The sequence below is a fragment of the Artemia franciscana genome, chromosome 3 (assembly GCF_032884065.1).
Source record: "Artemia franciscana chromosome 3, ASM3288406v1, whole genome shotgun sequence".
NCBI classification, from domain to species: domain Eukaryota; kingdom Metazoa; phylum Arthropoda; class Branchiopoda; order Anostraca; family Artemiidae; genus Artemia; species Artemia franciscana.
Window position 1 is genome coordinate 34,772,312 of NC_088865.1, and position 19,002 is coordinate 34,791,313.

At 33.3% G+C, this 19,002-nt stretch overlaps 1 protein-coding gene across 2 annotated transcripts in view; it reads right to left on the reverse strand.

Moving 5' to 3' along the window:
- LOC136025214 (DNA repair protein RAD50-like) overlaps positions 1-19,002 on the reverse strand; it is a 117,436-nt gene that overhangs the window by 16,786 nt on the left and 81,648 nt on the right. For both annotated transcript variants that reach the window (XM_065701029.1, XM_065701030.1), the window contains 5 exons: positions 18,171-18,367; positions 13,315-13,488; positions 6,054-6,260; positions 3,467-3,640; positions 2,562-2,684 (listed from right to left, as the gene is read on the reverse strand). In XM_065701029.1, the coding sequence (XP_065557101.1) occupies positions 2,562-2,684; positions 3,467-3,640; positions 6,054-6,260; positions 13,315-13,488; positions 18,171-18,367 (875 nt within the window). The remainder of the gene's footprint in view (positions 1-2,561; positions 2,685-3,466; positions 3,641-6,053; positions 6,261-13,314; positions 13,489-18,170; positions 18,368-19,002) is intronic.

The window sequence follows — 19,002 nt, forward strand, 5'->3', positions numbered from 1 at the left end:
GGTTAAACCTGCATATGATCTAGGCCCCCCCCCACACTATGGTTCTATCTATTTTCTCTAGCATACTGTTATTTTTGTATGAAAATTGTATTATTTTTTCTTGTATGAAAAGTGTGCATGTATAAAGTTCGGAGGGGGCTTATTCAATCGGGAACTCAAAATACTAGAGCCCTTTTTAAGAGTCGAAAGTGATTGCAAGAAAACCTGCCCCCTGTCCCGCCCTTTTTTTGCAAACCCATTAATCCTCCAATGAAATCCAATCCCTGAAAGGACAATTAGTCAACAAGGAACGTTTCAAATATTTTATCATTTATCATTAATATTTTATCGCTTATCATTAATATCATTTTTAACTTAAATTTTTCATTATTATCGACTAAAAAGTAATTTTCAAACCATTTGATAGATTGTGACGACTTCAAAACAGATTACGTATTAAAAGACGAATTCATTTTATTAGACATTGATAACTGGTACAACACAGGGGAAAAAACATTCACAATATCCATTAAATTTTACTTTCTGTAATTGTAGTTTGTCTCAAAAAGTGGACACCCATTTTTGAAAAATTTCACGGATTATACATTCCAACAAATTTGCTGAACTGTTTAATTGAATATTTGCGTCATGAAACATTCCCCTTAAATGATAGCCCAACATCAAGGAAAAACTAAATACACAGAATGAGGATGGATCAGGCACGGACCAGTAAATGCTAATATTGAGTAAGATAGAATATTACAAGACCAAGGGGAAAAAACATTCACAATATCCATTAAATTTTACTTTCTGTAATTGTAGTTTGTCTCAAAAAGTGGACACCCATTTTTGAAAAATTTCACGGATTATAAATTCCAACAAATTTGCTGAACTGTTTAATTGAATATTTGCGTCATGAAACATTCCCCTTAAATGACAGCCCAACATCAAGGAAAAACTAAATACACAGAATGAGGATGGATCAGGCACGGACCAGTAAATGCTAATATTGAGTAAGATAGAATATTACAAGACCAAGGACAAGAAAACCTGTGATTCTTATTCAATATATACCAAAAGCCTACAGAGATTTCCCTGCTTTGAATTTTCATACAAGCTCTGAATTTTAAATTAGCTTTACGTGTTTTATAGAATGAATAATCATTTCCTTTTAACCTGAGCTTTACAAAGTTTCCCCATTTAGTTATAATTTAATTTTAGTTATTAGTTTACACAGTTTCCCTATTGGATTACACTTTAATTTTAGTTATAAAATTGTAAGCTTTTAGTTGAAAATTTGAAGTCTCAGATTTGTTATGCAAGTTTGGCATTTAGTGTCATTGCAATTGTAATTTTGGTACATTATATTATGTATACACTTTAGACTCGCATGCTCAGTTTCAATTACTGAAGAGGTGGTCTCTTGTGTGCCAAGGATTTAGCTCTATCATGAGCGCTCTACTATTTGTTTTCTTTTGATTTTTATTTAAAATTTTAAAAGACACCTTCCAAAAAAGTAAGTTTTTCAAGCAAATTACAGAGGCACATTATAACCAAAAGCATGCAAACAATAAACTGCAATAAGTGTTAGAACTAGAACCGAATAGAAATTACAACAAATTAATCAATTAAATAGAAAACAATTAGAAACTAAAAGGAATAGTCAGATCAAAGACAAAGATAACATATACGGCTATGGATGCATTGATGAATCGAAAACTAACAGAAATTCAAATGAATAATCAAGTCAAACTTAAAACAAACTAGGATTACCACAAATAAGATTAGGGTTGCTACCCCCTAAACCCTCTAAAGCCGAAGCCTGATTTGCACTTAACTAGAATGATTTGCATTTCGAACAGTGGGTTTTTATCTGTCATAAGATCCCTAACGAAACAATATCAAAAGGCTAACACAAATTTACAAATCAGAGATACTGCAAATAAGAGTAGGCTTATCCTTCCTCCTTATAAAACCCTCTAAAACCTTTGAGTGTTATTACTGTTTTACTGACAACGGCATGTTTTTTTTTCAAATGTGGTTTATAACATCGTCCAATTGTTAAAACATTGTCATATATAACATTGTCAAACATACTATAACATTGTCAAAACATCGACAAAAGCAAAAAGGAAAATCACATAATGATCAAGATTACAGGAATATAATATTTTTGATATTTTCAAAATCTCAGATAAAAATTGGACTAAAAAAGAATAATACTAGTTTAGCTCATCACAGTTCGAGTCTCATACCATCATGAAAAATAGCTGCATAAAAAAACCATGTCGGTGGTTTTCGGACCCATGACAAGCAGTGCATTAAATATATTAATATCACTGACTCTTTGCCACGATAAAAGAAAAAAAAAGAACCTTGGCAAGGGATCAAAATTAGAACAATTACCCAAAATAACAATGTTTAGTGATGCTAAAAAATTTATGAATTAGGATTACATTACAATCGGAAAACGACATTAATTGATAAAGCATACACAAAATAAAAAGAAAGGACAGACATAAATTGAAAACAAAAATTTACATTTATTCGTCATTTAGGATGAAGGAACCATGCTAACTTACTCTTTCCTGAAACACTTTCTCTTTGAATTCTTTATGAATGGTGCTATAGGCTTTTTCATAATCTGCTTTTTCTCTTGAGATGGAAGACTCAAGTGTGGTGACAATTCCTCGATTCCCCTGAAGCTATAAAATAAAATCTTGTATTAAAATCAATTAAAACACGAAATATTTTAAACAGAAAAAATGTCTTGCTAACCCTATAATCATACATAAGGATAGGAGGGTAGGTCTCAACTGAGGTTGGGCAGGAAATCCCCCCCCCCTGAAAAAAAACGAGTCTCTTAAGACTTTTTTCCATTTAGCCCCTTCCTCTGGAGAAAATCCTCCGATCACCTCTTTGAAATCTCCCACTATCTTAAAAATAGAGCTCCTTGTTCGATTGGATTTTTTTTAATTAACCCTTCACACCACTCCCCACAAAAGGTCAAATACATCAAATGTTTTCCCGTCTTTAAGAGCAAGCCTGGCCAATAATCCCCCACACATTTTAGCAGCCTCTCAGTATCATTCAAAAGAAGCTCAATTTTACCTTTTCATTCTAAACATTAAATATTATCATATTAAAACAAACAAAAAAAACTACTCAGCTTTCATAGGGAACAGGCACACATCAATCCAAAAAAGCTTGCAAATTGTACTTGTTACCAACAAGCGAGAAAGATTTTCTTGTGTTTCAGTTGGCAAAAAGCCAAGTTTTTGTCACCTCCCTCTTTTCGCTCAGCCTCAGAAGGTCTTTGAGGTATACTCAGTTTTTTTTGGGGGTTTTCATAGCCCGAGTCCACTTTCATAGTTCAAAAATTAGCTGGCATACATTTTCCTCTTTCTAGATTGATCAGTTTAGTGCATTTTTCGGTGCAAAGAATGCAGACTCATACTTGATTTGAAGCATACAGCGGTTTTATTACCTCTGCCTGAAGATGATTTAATTTACGGCTTACATCATCTTCTTCGGACTTAAGGTTGTGGTAATTACGACTCCTGTGTTTCTGAGAAAGGGACTCGCATTCTTTCCGGATCTTCTTTTCTTCAGATTTCTTCTGACGTAGCCTTGCATTATCCTGAAGATCCCTTTCGGCTACCTAAAGAAAGGGAGGCGAGAAAATATTTCAAAAAGTCAGACAAGACACATAAAAAGTGACACCTTCAGGGCTTCAGAGGGTCGGTAGGACTAGCATTTGATGGAACATGGTATTTATCTGATTTCCCACAAAACCCAACTATTTATAGGAGTAAATATATATATATATATATATATATATATATATATATATATATATATATATATATATATATATATATATATATATATATATATATAATATATATATATATATATATATATATATATATATATATATATATATATATATATATATATATATATATATATATATATATATATATATATATATATATATATATATATATATATATATACTCAAGAGTGGGGAGGTATGGATAGGAGTGATTTCTGTTAAGACTGGTACAGACCTAAACTCATTGAAGAATATACTATTCAAGCCAAGAACGTCAAAATTGACAGAATGATTTTAAAATAAAAAAGATAGTTAATAATTCCACTGACAGAGAAATAAGAACACTCGAGTTGAAAGTGTGTTATGATTACAATATATGACAGAGCAAGATGAAAAAACTAGCTTGGTCAATTCGCTCCATTCCCTTCTGCCTTCAGGTTTCACAAATATGCCCTGATACACATCCCTATACTTGTTTGAGTAACTCTATTTGAAAGTTCGGGCTGTCAGCACTCACAAATAGGCTAGGACGCTCGGCCCTTGCAAATATAGCCTGACTTCGCCTGCCTGTACTCGCAAGGGCAGAGTCCTGGGATCTCCAGTCCTTTCAAAATGGTACATACGTTTGATCACCTAAAATTTGCCTTTACTTTGATCAGGCCTTTCCCTCACAATCTTATTATCAAGACGTCAAATTTTTAGTTTTTTACAGTTTTACCAGTTTTTTTTTTAGCGTATTCATGGTTGCAAAATGCACCCGCAAAAATTTTTATGTTTCTAGTTTGACTAATTTAGCCTACCTTTCAAAAAGAAAAATTGTACACATACACACTTATGGACAATGAACAGATTAGGAATAATAAGGAGCGCAGCTTTGAACAGAGTGGGGTGGAGGAGGAGAATGTACAGCTGTGTCGGTCTCAGTCCCACCTGGTGGTGCAGTGAATTGTCAAAAGAAAAAGTAGCTGTGGTATCATCCAACTTTTTTTCTTGTCAAACTTTCAAACTTGATTCTTTTCATTATACATTTGCCAGAAGCTCAAAAGCTGAATAATTGAGAAAAAAAAAAAAAATCATATTTGCATTCCCCAAATTCCCGCAACCAGAAATTAAAGCTCCTTTGGCACATGTCTAAATCCAACCCTATGCACGTGAGTAACATAATAGCCAGCCTTCAATTTGAACGTAAGCAAGAAAACACTGATGAACATCATCCATGATTAGAAAAAAACAACTTCTATTTCTATTGGATTTCCTTCAACATTCAATGTTTATTGACAAATTTTATTTCTCAATCTGTAAACTAGCTAAATTCTATCTAACATAGTTTTCTTGTAGTGATGAAAGATAAGTCACTTTGGCAAAAATTTCAACTCGTTCCATACAAGTTATACTGGGAAACGAAAGCTCCGTGAAACTTGTATATGGTAGTTCTTCAGTATCCCCTGTACCAAGGATTGCCACCACTAGAACTTGGGAATTACCTGCTGGAATTGCTTCAATAATCATAATCTGTGAATATTTTCCCTGTTCTACCACATGATAATGGCAAATCTCATAAAGTAAAAAGACAGACTTGCAGCATATTACCTGAACTAGTAACAAAGAAGAACTATCTCATCACGCTGACAATCAACTTCAGTTTTACGGCACCTGAAACCACTGCACTTTTTATCTATTTCGGTTGTTTTTTTAAATACGTATGTTTAAAATAAAATCTATACTATTTTCATTTAGAGAAGGAAAAATAACCAGGAGAAAGATAAAAGGGAAAGGAAGAGAGAAAGAGAGGGGTGAGGGAGAAAGAGAGACAGGAGGAAGGAAGTCAAAGAGAGGAAGGAATCTTAAATGTGATGGTATTTCTCAAGATGAAAAATAAAAGGATGAATAAACTAAATTTAAAGCAGAATTTTAGGTGATATTCACCATTTTGGCACCTGTCTCAGCTCTGAAAATAAGAACTGAATAAATTAACCATGCTTGAGAGTTAGATTAGGAAACAAATAGTATTTATTCGTGCTACCTAATATGATAGACAAAAAAAAAGGAAAAAAAGAGACAGATTTTAGTTTCTTTTAAGATACATTTAAATTTCAAAAAAAAATCTCTGGCGTGGGGCGAGAGAAACATTATAGGTTCTGAATTAAAAAAAAAATGGTGAAAATTCAACGTCAGCAGTTTGAAAGAAAGAGGTACCACAACCCAGAGATACAATGGATGAAGTCAATATCGCTACCTTATGCTTGTCAATATCTGACTTGGCCTGGGAGAGCAGTTTCTCCTGCTTGACTTTCTCCGAGCTTAGCTCACTCTCCTTTGCCTGAACTGTGCTTAGACTTTTCTCACTCTCAGTCAGTTCCCTATCTCGGCCTTGGTCGGTCCACGAGCGAACAATCCTGAGAAGGTCTTTCAAGTCTTCGTTCTTCTTCTGAAGCGTCGACAACTAAAAGAGGTAAAACATAGAGAATTTTTGTTGTTGCAAATTGATAAAAACCAGATTATAAAAATAATCAGAATTAAGAACTTAAGAAAAATAAAAAAGGTGTTGAAAATGGAAGTTTTTCGTATTTTCGACCACAGCCAAAATATTAACTACGAAATTCATCCCCTACGTGTATGTTCTGAAGCAAGGGGAGTATTACTGGGGCAGGATAACAATGCTCTGCTTCTATCAGTATCAGCTTCAATATCACTGACTTATAATAGTTGCCTTTGCAAATTTCATTGTCCAATTTAACAAAAGGATTAATCGTATGATGGCACTAAAATTTTTTCGTCTTATATTTTTTTTTCTCAGTGCTATTTCGCCAAAAATACAATCATTATATTTTCGTAATTTTTTGTGTGTTTGGTTTAAAGGCTATTACGTAAACTGATTGTTTTAAACAGCATTGATGTACGGAATATTGCAACAAGAACAGAATTTCATAACATGTTAACACATGACCTTAATACACACTACTTTTACTCTTGCAGAAATCCACTGGTCGTGACTACTTTCAGAGATTTATGTGCATATTTGGCTAAACTCTTCTTTCTTCTTTTCGGACGTGACGGAAAATCTTAATCTAGCATCCTTAGATGTTTCCTAGGAATTTATTTAACGGATTGCCCCGCTTAAGAAAATTATTATATTTTAAGAGGCTTTAGCTTCAACTACTACTACTACTAACAACTCACCGCAGCACCAAGGCGCCCGAGGCCAACACAGCTACGGACAATCATCCTCCAACCCAATCTATTCAAGGCCTCTCTCTTTACACTCTCCCAGGAAGTCCCCATTTCCTTTAAATCTTTATTTATGACATCCTTCCACCCAAGACGAGGACGACCTGCTTTCCGTTTAGCCCCTGACGGTTGGCCAAAAAGGAAAATCTTAGGCAATCTGTCATCCTCCATCCGCAGAACGTGGCCTAGCCGTTTCAACCTTTCTTTCATTATAGCCCTAGAAAGCGGGATTGAACCACATTTTTCGTACAGCCTACTGTTTGGAATACGGTCAGTCAGCCGGGTACCGAGAACAATCCGTAGGCAATTTCTCTAGAAAACATCTAGTAAATTTTTATCCGCTTTTCTTGGTTTGTAGACTTATCTTCCTATTCTTCCAAACTTTTTTTTAACTGTGAAAAAACACCCTAAGCCTTGGCTATTCTACTTTTAACATCTTCACTGCTCCCATTATCGTTACTAATAATACTACCAAGTAAATGAAGCTGCCCACTTTATCGATGTTTTCGTTACCCATTATCATCTTTTCATATTCACTAATTCCTAGCCTTAGTGACTTAGTCGTCTTACCATTAATTTTCAAACCTATTCTAGCACCCTTAACTCGCAAAACTTCTAAAAATTCATACATTTTGCTCGAACTTTCATCTAATGATCAGCATAATCTAAGTCCAGGGGAGTTTTTACTCCCCATTTGATTCCGTGGTCTCCAATTGGTGAAAAATTTCACCTTTTCTTTTTCTTAATAATTCAAATTTTGATTTTGAAACAAAACAAATTCAAAAACCATGAAAACACATCCACAAAACTTCAGAATCTTCGGTAATTCCTAACGGAATTCTAAGGAGCCCAAACGCCCCTGCTCTACTTTTACATCCGTATGGTCGTGGTTGCAGCGGTAGCTACAATCTAGTAAAAGACAACGAGATAAGTAAAAATGATCTTACTTTGTTGTAGATAACACGAAAGGTGGCATAAGCAGAAAATTTGAATAGTACGGAATAGAGATGAAGGATTAATCATTGTGCAGGGATTGTAGATTGTATGAGGACTTAAGCAGTCAGTAAGCAAAATTATTAAAAACTTTCAAAAACAAATTACCGTAATTAAATTATTAATAAAGAAACCGCAAAGCATTTTGATATCATAAGCTTCGGCTAACTACAATTTGTCCAAGCAAATAAAAACTAAAAACGAATTTGGATGAGCAAGAATACGCGCAAGAATCCTATATTCTCGTGAGAACTACATCTTGACTGGATAAATCAATTCTAAGTACTGATTTTAAGATTGTTAACTTCAAATCTCAGTTTGAAAACTACTGTAACATATATATATATATATATATATATATATATATATATATATATATATATATATATATATATATATACATATATATATATATATATATATATATATATATATATATATATATATATATATATATATATATATATATATATATATATATATATATATAAATTATACACGGAAAAAAAACTTTTAATATAGGCAATGGTAACCACAAACAATACAAATATTAAAAATAATAGCAGATTGGCCCATTCTGAGACCTGTTATCAGCAGTAATTAGAAGAAAAAACAACAAAAACAGCAAGAGAAAAAACGAAACTTGAAACGTAAAACGAATTTTCTTTTCTCTTTTTCGTTTTGTTTTCTAACTATAGTCGAAACAGAACCCCGATAGTAGTCTCAAATTGGTGAAACTTTTGTTTAAGTGTTTAATATAATCCTGCTTCACCTTACACAATAAAATGATTACAGTAAAAAAAAAAGAAGATATCATTTACTCAATTTCCGTCAAAAAATACATAAACCAAAAAACCACTGACTCAAGAAAAACGTTCAAATTTTGAACTAAAACTCAGTAACCAAACAGATACTCAAACAAAAACATTGAGGGAGGTAACTGATGCACATTTCATAAAAATTTGGCCACCTTAAAATTGAACAACTTTGTTTGGTATAGAGGCAGTGTTAGTAAGGTTTACATCACCTTCTTGTAGCAATGTTTTCAAGTCCAATCTCTACAGTATGAGCCTCGCAACCACAACATCTCCCTCTCTGTCCTTAAACAAAATTATTATTAGTTTTTAACAAGGTCTGCAAATACATAATAGGTTTCTTCGTGAAATTTGTAGCTCCAGTCCATAAACTGTATGTAGACTATATTGAAAGAAAACTGGATAAATGTCTTCATATTTCGACCAAATTTATATCTTTGCAGACAGAAAGGAAAGCTAAACACAAAGAGGAGTTTCCACACCACCCAATCGAAGCAGTTCAAGTCAAGGGCGGATATGTTTTATTAAGAGGCTCTTAATAAACTATTAAGTCGTCCTAGCCAACTGGTTGGGGCACTGGATTTGCCATTCTTTGTGCGAAGGCCGTAGGCTCGATTCCTAGTGTGTCTGGTTATTTGGTTTGGGACGGGAGTCAGTGACGCTACTCTGTAAGCTCAACCAAAGTCAACCCAGCTCTAAACGGGTACCTGGTGAAATCTGGGGAAGGTAAGCAGGAAGCCTGTGCAAAAGTACAGGATCACAAGCCTCCAACACACCATTGCACTTCCTGGCTAAAGGGCCTTGAAACCGAGATCAGCATCGCCAGTTTGGACTTTAAGAGTCTATTGCCGTAAGCTTTACCTTTACCTGTTTTTTAATGCACTATTGCATGATTACGACAAGTGCATCAGTTTGAACAAATTAATACACATAGTTACAGCTGCGGCTGTTGTAATTTAGGACTGCAGACTTTGACTATCTTAAAGAAAATACTTCCATATGAATATTAAATTTCTAAACAATCCTCTTATTTCAGTCACATGGGGTAGACAATCGCTCTTAATCGAAATATTCTGTAATAAGTGTAAGAAAGCTGTTGAGCTGCGTGAATCACACTTTCAGAAATCGTCGGAATTTATATTTGACGGAATTCTTGAAAATTTTAGTCAACTGCCTTAACTACTTTTGTTAAGATATCAAAGAAAGTGTGCCCAAAAAGCGATGAAAAATTCCATAAATACAAGGAAGTACAAGTTCGCTTGTCCTACAAGGCAGCTTTTTTACAGGTCATTATACACTTAAATATTATTAAGAACTTTCGCGCCACCCCAACACCTAGTTGGTGGGGCGCTTCGCGCCCCCCCCGCTCGCGTAAGTCGTTACGCGCCATATTAGTTACGCGCCATTGTAGTTGTGTCCCTGTGTCCCACCTGTGAATAGAGATAGATATATATATATATATATATATATATATATATATATATATATATATATATATATATATATATATATATATATATATATATATATATATATATATATATATATGTTGCATATGTTGCATATAAATAGATTGTCAGGTTTACTGATTCTTGAACATGCAACATATTGTCCATGGGAAAAACAATCCGTATTCAGATCTATACCTCATTATTCTAATGATGTGTCCCTGTGTCCCGGTCGTCATTTATATTCCCTGTGTCCCGGTCGTCATTTGTGTCCCGGTGTCCCGGTATGTAATTTCATCAGTTGACAAACATGACGTCAGTCGACAAACAACTTCATGACGCATACAGCTCAATCCTTATAATGACGTCAGTCGACAAACATGACGTCACTCGACACACACACACACAGACAACTTATTTTTATATATATATATATATATACTAGCTGTTGGGGTGGCGCTTCGCGCCACCCCAACACCTAGTTGGTGGGGGCGCTTCGCGCCCCCCCCCCCCCCCCAAGCCCCCCCGCGCGCGTAAGTCGTTACGCGCCATAATAGTTACGCGCCATTGTAGTTGTGTCCCTATGTCCCACCTGTGAATATAGATATATATATATATATATATATATATATGGTTTTAACTACGTAAAACTTGCGAATATACAACATTCTTTGCTGTCCCATTGTCTTTGCATATAAATAGATTGTCAGGTTTACCGACTCTTGAACATGCAACATATAATGGTCCATGGGAAAACAATCTGTATTCAGATCTATACCTCATGATTCTAATGATTGCCCTTGAGCTTTGTTGATGGTGATTGCTAATCGACCATTCCCTGTCCCGGTGTCCCGGTCGTCATTTACATCCCCCTGTTTCCCCCGGTGTCCCCGTTGTAGTTGTGTCCCTGTGTCCCGGTCGTCATTTATATTCCCTGTGTCCCGGTCGTCATTTGTATCCCGGTGTCCCGGTCTGTATATACATTCGTTTTTTAGTTTTGTTTTTCTCCTTTATTTTTTTCCTTTTTTTTTCTTTTTTAGCTTATTTAGATTTTTAGATTTTTTAGTTTTTTTATTAGTTTTTAGTTTTTTTTTCTTTTTAGTTTTCTTGTCCCGGTCGTCATTTATATCCCCCTGTTTCCCCCGGTGTCCCCGTTGTAGTTGTGTCCCTGTGTCCCGGTCGTCATTTATATTCCCTGTGTCCCGGTCGTCATTTGTATCCCGGTGTACCGGTCTGTATATACATTCGTTTTGTATCCCGGTGTCCCGGTCTGTATATACATTCGTTTTTTAGTTTTGTTTTTCTCCTTTATTTTTTTCCTTTTTTTTTCTTTTTTAGCTTATTTAGATTTTTAGATTTTTTAGTTTTTTTATTAGTTTTTAGTTTTTTTTTCTTTTTAGTTTTTTTGTCCCGGTCGTCATTTATATCCCCCTGTTTCCCCCGGTGTCCCCGTTGTAGTTGTGTCCCTGTGTCCCGGTCGTCATTTATATTCCCTGTGTCCCGGTCGTCATTTGTATCCCGGTGTACCGGTCTGTATATACATTCGTTTTTTAGTTTTGTTTTTCTCCTTTATTTTTTTCCTTTTTTTTTCTTTTTAGCTTTTTTATTAGTTTTTAGTTTTTTTGTAGTTTTTGCCTTTTTTTAGTTTTTTTAGTTTTTTAGCTTTTTTATTTTTTTTATTAGTTTTTAGTTTTTTTTGTAGTTTTTGCCTTTTTTTAGTTTTTTCAGTTTTGACGTCACCTGATCCAGTTTTTTCAGGTGACGTCACCTGATCCACGATCCACAGATCCACAGACAACTTATTTTTATATATATAGATAGTTTTTTTTTTTTACTTATGTCCTGGTCGTCATTTATACTCCCTGTGTCCCGGTGCTTTGTTGATTGCTAATCGAACATTCCTTTTGTCCTGGTCGCTTTCTCTTTGAGTTTCGTCATTTATTTTTTTCTTTTTTAGTTCTTTTAGTTTTTACCTTTTTTAGTTTTTTTTAGTTTTTTAGATGAAAATTTTTTTTAGTTTTTTCCTTTTTTTCTTTTTAGTTTTTTATTGGTTTTTACCTTTATTTTAGCTTATTTTTCAGTTTTTTCCTTTTTTTTAGTTTTTTTTTTATTTTTTATTTTTTTTAGTTTTTTACCTTTTTTTAGTTTTTTTAGTTTTTTAGCTTTTTTACTTTTTTTATTAGTTTTTAGTTTTTTTTTGTAGTTTTTGCCTTTTTTTAGTTTTTTCAGTTTTTTTTTTAGTTTTTTATTGGTTTTTACCTTTATTTTAGCTTATTTTTCAGTTTTTTCCTTTTTTTTTAGTTTTTTTTAGTTTTTAGTTTTTTTCGTTTTTTACCTTTTTTTTAATTTTTTAGTTTTTTTAGTTTTTTAGCTTTTTTATTTTTTTTATTAGTTTTTAGTTTTTTTTGTAGTTTTTGCCTTTTTTTAGTTTTTTTAGTTTTTTAGCTTTTTTATTAGTTTTTAGTTTTTTTGTAGTTTTTGCCTTTTTTTAGTTTTTTTAGTTTTTTAGCTTTTTTATTTTTTTTATTAGTTTTTAGTTTTTTTTGTAGTTTTTGCCTTTTTTAGTTTTTTCAGTTTTGACGTCACCTGATCCAGTTTTTTCAGGTGACGTCACCTGATCCATCCACAGACAGACAGACAGACAACTTATTTTTATATATATAGATATATATAATTGTCGGTTTATTCAACTTCCAATTTCATGGAATTGAATCTCTACATCTAGTTTTTTTTTTTTTTTTTTTTTTTTTTTTTTTTTTTTTTTTTTTTTTTTTTTTTTTTTTTTTTTTTTTTTTTTTTTTTTTTTTTTTAGAGAAGTATACAGAATTTCCAAAATCTAGAGAGACAGATGTAAAAACTTGGAACTCATATAGTTTACGTACTTTTGAAGCATAGAGATGAAGAAGGCTTGCACCTGACAATATATGTAAGGATTCAGCCTTAAAAATAGGCCGAATATTTATGTACATTAAACAGCACAACTATATATTCAAAAGTGTAATTGCGGACTTACAGTCTCAGTGGCTTCTTCTATTTTTTTATCTTTGATTTTCTTCAATTCTGACAATTTGTTTTCAGCTGCTAAAAGGCGTCGGCTTAGAGTAGGACGCTGCTTCTGCTTCTCTTCAACTGCAGCTTCAATTTCACTTGCTTCTTGACTTAAACTTTCTAACTGCTGTTCCAAAGTCTGGAATATTTCACGAATATAAATTTTAAAAGAGGTGCTGACACATTTGAAGCAAAAAGTACCACAGGTATACTCATATAATAACAACAAACAATTTCATGTTGAAGCACTTTCTTATACTAATGAAACTCTGTTCAAATAATGGATATTTCAATACTGATTTATTGACAGCGATACAAGGGTTTCAAAACAACTCCGATGCTGTTGAAACGCGCAAATCGAACTTTATAAGTTCTTGGCTGGCTATTGCATGCTTTTAAACATCAATACTGTTTGATAATATTGATTTCATTTATGATAATATTTAAAATAGAAATCTAATTTTAAAACATGTAACCAAGTCGTATAATGTCCCAAACTGAATTAACTATATTCAATATATAGGAGATAAGCTGCATTGGATACCACTGAAATGGGCATTTCTCAACACAACCAACAAGTCTTGTTTTCATTTTTAGCTACTTCTGGCTACTTACTGGTCTTTAGGCCTTTAGCTGCTTACTTAATGTTTAAGGTTAAATCAAACTGTAAATTTTGTTACTATGTTCATTTTCAATAGTAAGTATTGTATTTTTTTAATAGTTTTAGCTGTCTGATTATTAACTTCTCTTTTTGGTATTGTTCCACTTTTCGGTTTCTTGCTTATCATTCATATTAAATGCTTCATTTTGGCTTTAGCTACTCTCTGGAGGTGACAGAAATGCTAAAATACAAATGGTATTACTGTTATGTTTTAATACATGAATTTTTGACAAAAAACAAAAACATTTGAATATTTTTTTTTTATTTGATTTGGGATTTCATTTGTTACCTAGTTGATTGAATTTCAGCTTCTCTTCGTGATATTGATTCATCTTTTCGATTCTTTGCTGTTTCCGTTTCTTGTTTTTCGTCCCCACCAAAGACGCAGTGCTTGATACCGGCAATATAAACACGTTGCTTTTCTTATTTTTACGTTTCATTAGCTATCAGTGTAGTACATACCTATGCGTCTTTTTTTGGTAATTTATCGATACACAGAGCTGCAGCAAGTATTTATTAATTTTTATTAGTTTCAGAAATTACCAGCATTCTTTTAAACGAGAACGGATTCAGCCCCTCCTTACGTTTCGAAATAAAGCTTTCTTTGTATTTTCATTTTTTTAAAGACCCCCCCCTCCCCCCTACCTTGGATATCAGAGAAAGATTATGCTCAAAGATCATATTCAGTCTCTTTGCATTCGGCCCATAAATTTTTTTTCTCGTCTATTTTCAGACAATATTCTCTCTGTCTTTCATTATCATCTTTTCTTTAATTATCAACCATCGTATTATGTTTTTACATCACTTGGTTACATATGCTAAAAAATCTATAGTCTTTAAAGAAGGAATTTTTAAGGATAGAAAATTGAATTTTTTAATTTCAACAATGTAACATTATTTTCCTGTGGATTCTTCAGCACTAAAAATGCAAAGGTCTTAATCAAAATAAAGAGTCTTTGTAGGAAATTTCATACATCAGTTAGATATGGTCTAGTATTACAAACAAAACAAGACGCAAGTGGCTTCACTCAAGTAATCATTACCAAAATTTCTGTCCTGAGATGTATCGTTTACTTTTCTTAATACTTTTCTAATGCATATAAAACATAACAATGAATCACAAGCAGAAAAGTAATTTTTATTTTATTGAATGTGTTAAATTTGAAACATGTAAGAGAAGTTGGTATTTCGTAAAGGTATTTTCAAACACAAAAGCCTTCAAGCTATTTCCATGGAATATCTCTGATGATCATTTCCCCTCCTTCGAATCATAAGTATTCTAGAACAAATTGAACTCCGTCTGTTGGAATCAAAAGGCCTGGACTTTCAATTACATATAAAATACAGTCAATTTCAAGATTATGAGTTGAATGACGGATTTCCAATTAAATCATATGTCGATAACAGTCGATATCATATAGTCGATAATAGTTGAAGGAAGTAACATATATTATGTAGTACCATATTAAAAAAACTCACCGAGCCCTGCTCTCCATCAGAGGTTAATGTTTGTTGTTGCATTATGTCAATAACAATTGAAGGAAGTAACATACATTATGTAGCACCATATTAAAAAGGCTCACCGAGCCCTGTTCTCTATCAGAGATTAATGTTTGTTGCTGCATTATGTCGATAACAACTGAAGGAAGTAACATACATTATGTAATACCATATTAAAAAAGCTCAGCGAGCCCTGCTCTCCATCAGAGGTTAATGTTTGTTGCTGCATTATGTCAATAACAATTGAAGGAAGTAACATAAATTATGTAGTACCATATTAAAAAGGCTAACCGAGCCCTGTTCTCCATCAGAGGTTAATGTTTGTTGTTGCATTATGTCGATAACAATTGAAGGAAGTAACATACATTATGTAGTACCATATTAAAAAGGCTCACCGAGCCCTGTTCTCCATCAGAGATTAATGTTTGTTGCTGCATTATGTCGATAACAGTTGTAGAAAGTAATATACATTATGTAGTACAATTTTAAAAAAGTTCACCTGTTTCAATTAACATACAAAATACAATTACATACAAAATACAGTCAATTTCAAGAATATGAGTTGAATGACGGATTTCCAATTAAATCATATGTCGATAACAGTCGATATCATATAGTCGATAGTCGATAACATGTCGATAACAGTTGAAGGAAGTAACATATATTATGTAGTACCATATTAAAAAAACTCACCGAGCCCTGCTATCCATCAGAGGTTAATGTTTGTTGCTGCATTATGTCAATAACGATTGAAGGAAGTAACATACATTATGTAATACCATATTAAGAAAGCTCACCGAGTCCTGCTCGGTTAATGTTTGTTGCTGCATTATGTCAATAACAATTGAAGGAAGTAACATACATTATGTAATACCATATTAAAAAAGCTCACCGAGCCCTGCTCTCCATCAGAGGTTAATGTTTGTTGCTGCATTATGTCAATAACAATTGAAGGAAGTAACATACATTATGTAGCACCATATTAAAAAGGCTCACCGAGCCCTGTTCTCCATCAGAGATTAATGTTTGTTGCTGCATTATGTCGATAACAATTGAAGTAAGTAACATACATTATGTAATACCATATTAAAAAAGCTCACCGAGCCCTGCTCTCCATCAGAGATTAATGTTTGTTTCTGCATTATGTCAATAACAATTGAAGGAAGTAACATACGTTATGTAGCACCATATTAAAAAGGCTCCCCGAGCCCTGTTCTCCATCAGAGATTAATGTTTGTTGCTGCATTATGTCGATAACAATTGAAGTAAGTAACATACATTATGTAATACCATATTAAAAAAGCTCACCGAGCCCTGCTCTCCATCAGAGGTTAATGTTTGTTGCTGCATTATGTCAATAACAATTGAAGGAAGTAACATACATTATATAGTACCATATTAAAAAGGCTAACCGAGCCCTGCTCTCCATCAGAGGTTAATGTTTGTTGCTGCATTATGTCGATAACAATTGAAGTAAGTAACATACATTATGTAATACCATATTAAAAAAGCTCACCGAGCCCTGCTCTCCATCAGAGGTTAATGTTTGTTGCTGCATTATGTCGATAACAATTGAAGGAAGTAACATACATTATGTAGCACCATATTAAAAAGGCTCACCGAGCCCTGTTCTCCATCAGAGATTAATGTTTGTTGCTGCATTATGTCGATAACAATTGAAGTAAGTAACATACATTATGTAATACCATATTAAAAAAGCTCACCGAGCCCTGCTCTCCATCAGAGGTTAATGTTTGTTGCTGCATTATGTCAATAACAATTGAAGGAAGTAACATACATTATGTAGCACCATATTAAAAAGGCTCACCGAGCCCTGTTCTCCATCAGAGATTAATGTTTGTTGCTGCATTATGTCGATAACAATTGAAGTAAGTAACATACATTATGTAATACCATATTAAAAAAGCTCACCGAGCCCTGCTCTCCATCAGAGGTTAATGTTTGTTGCTGCATTATGTCAATAACAATTGAAGGAAGTAACATACATTATGTAGCACCATATTAAAAAGGCTCCCCGAGCCCTGTTCTCCATCAGAGATTAATGTTTGTTGCTGCATTATGTCGATAACAATTGAAGTAAGTAACACACATTATGTAATACCATATTAAAAAAGCTCACCGAGCCCTGCTCTCCATCAGAGGTTAATGTTTGTTGCTGCATTATGTCAATAACAATTGAAGGAAGTAACATACATTATGTAGCACCATATTAAAAAGGCTCACCGAGCCCTGTTCCCCATCAGAGATTAATGTTTGTAGCTGCATTATGTCGATAACAATTGAAGTAAGTAACATACATTATGTAATACCATTTTAAAAAAGCTCACCGAGCCCTGCTCTCCATCAGAGGTTAATGTTTGTTGCTGCATTATGTCAATAACAATTGAAGGAAGTAACATACATTATATAGTACCATATTAAAAAGGCTAACCGAGCCCTGTTCTCCATCAGAGGTTAATGTTTGTTGCTGCATTATGTCGATAACAATTGAAGGAAGTAACATGCATTATGTAATGCCATATTAAAAAGGCTCACCGAGCCCTGTTCTCCATCAGAGATTAATGTTTGTTGCTGCATTATGTCGATAACAGTTCTAGGAAGTAACATACATTATGTAGTACAATTTTAAAAAAGTTCACCTGTTTCTGCTGAAGGTCTTGACCTATCTTCATCTTGTCTTCCTGAAGAGCATTCTTGCGTGATGTTATTTTGCCAATTTCTTCCCTGTATCTATTCAACTTATCCTGCAATGTACTTTTCTTATTCTGTAAAACTTCCAAATTACGCTTTGCATTTGCATGCTCTGAAGATACAACTGGCAAAGTACGTTTTGAATCTAACGAAGGATAATAAGAAGATAATTAGTGCATAATCTGTGGAATCCCTGCAAATAACATCTAAAGCTATTTTAATTCCAAATTAGTATTTGCAAGGTCGAATAATTGTTAATGCTACACTTGTCCTGATGAAATTTTATACTTTTGTCAAGCAAAAGAAAATCTTAGCAAATAATAGGGTTTTTTAGTTGTTTTTTTACATAACATAAGACTGGGATTGAAGTAATTTCTGAATTATATTAAATAAAAAAAACAAGTTTTTTTAACTGAAAGTAAGGAGCGACATTAAAACTTAAAACGCACAGAAATTACTTCGTATATGAAAGAGGCTGCTTCCTCATCAACACCCCGCTCTTTACACTAAAGTTTGACTCTTTCTCTCAATTCTTCTTTTTAAAACAGTAAAAAACTTTAGCGTAAAGAGCGGGGCGTTGATGAGGAAGCAGCCTCTTTCATATACGAAGTAATTTCTGTGCGATTTAAGTTTTAATGTCGCTCCTTACTTTCAGTTAAAAAAACTTGTTTTTTTTATTTAATTTCTGAACGTTTTTGAATCAATGCATGTTTTGATTTTGGCTCTCCGCAGAGGAATAATCAAAACGAAATTTGCATATTTTTTTTTTTTGGCTCAATG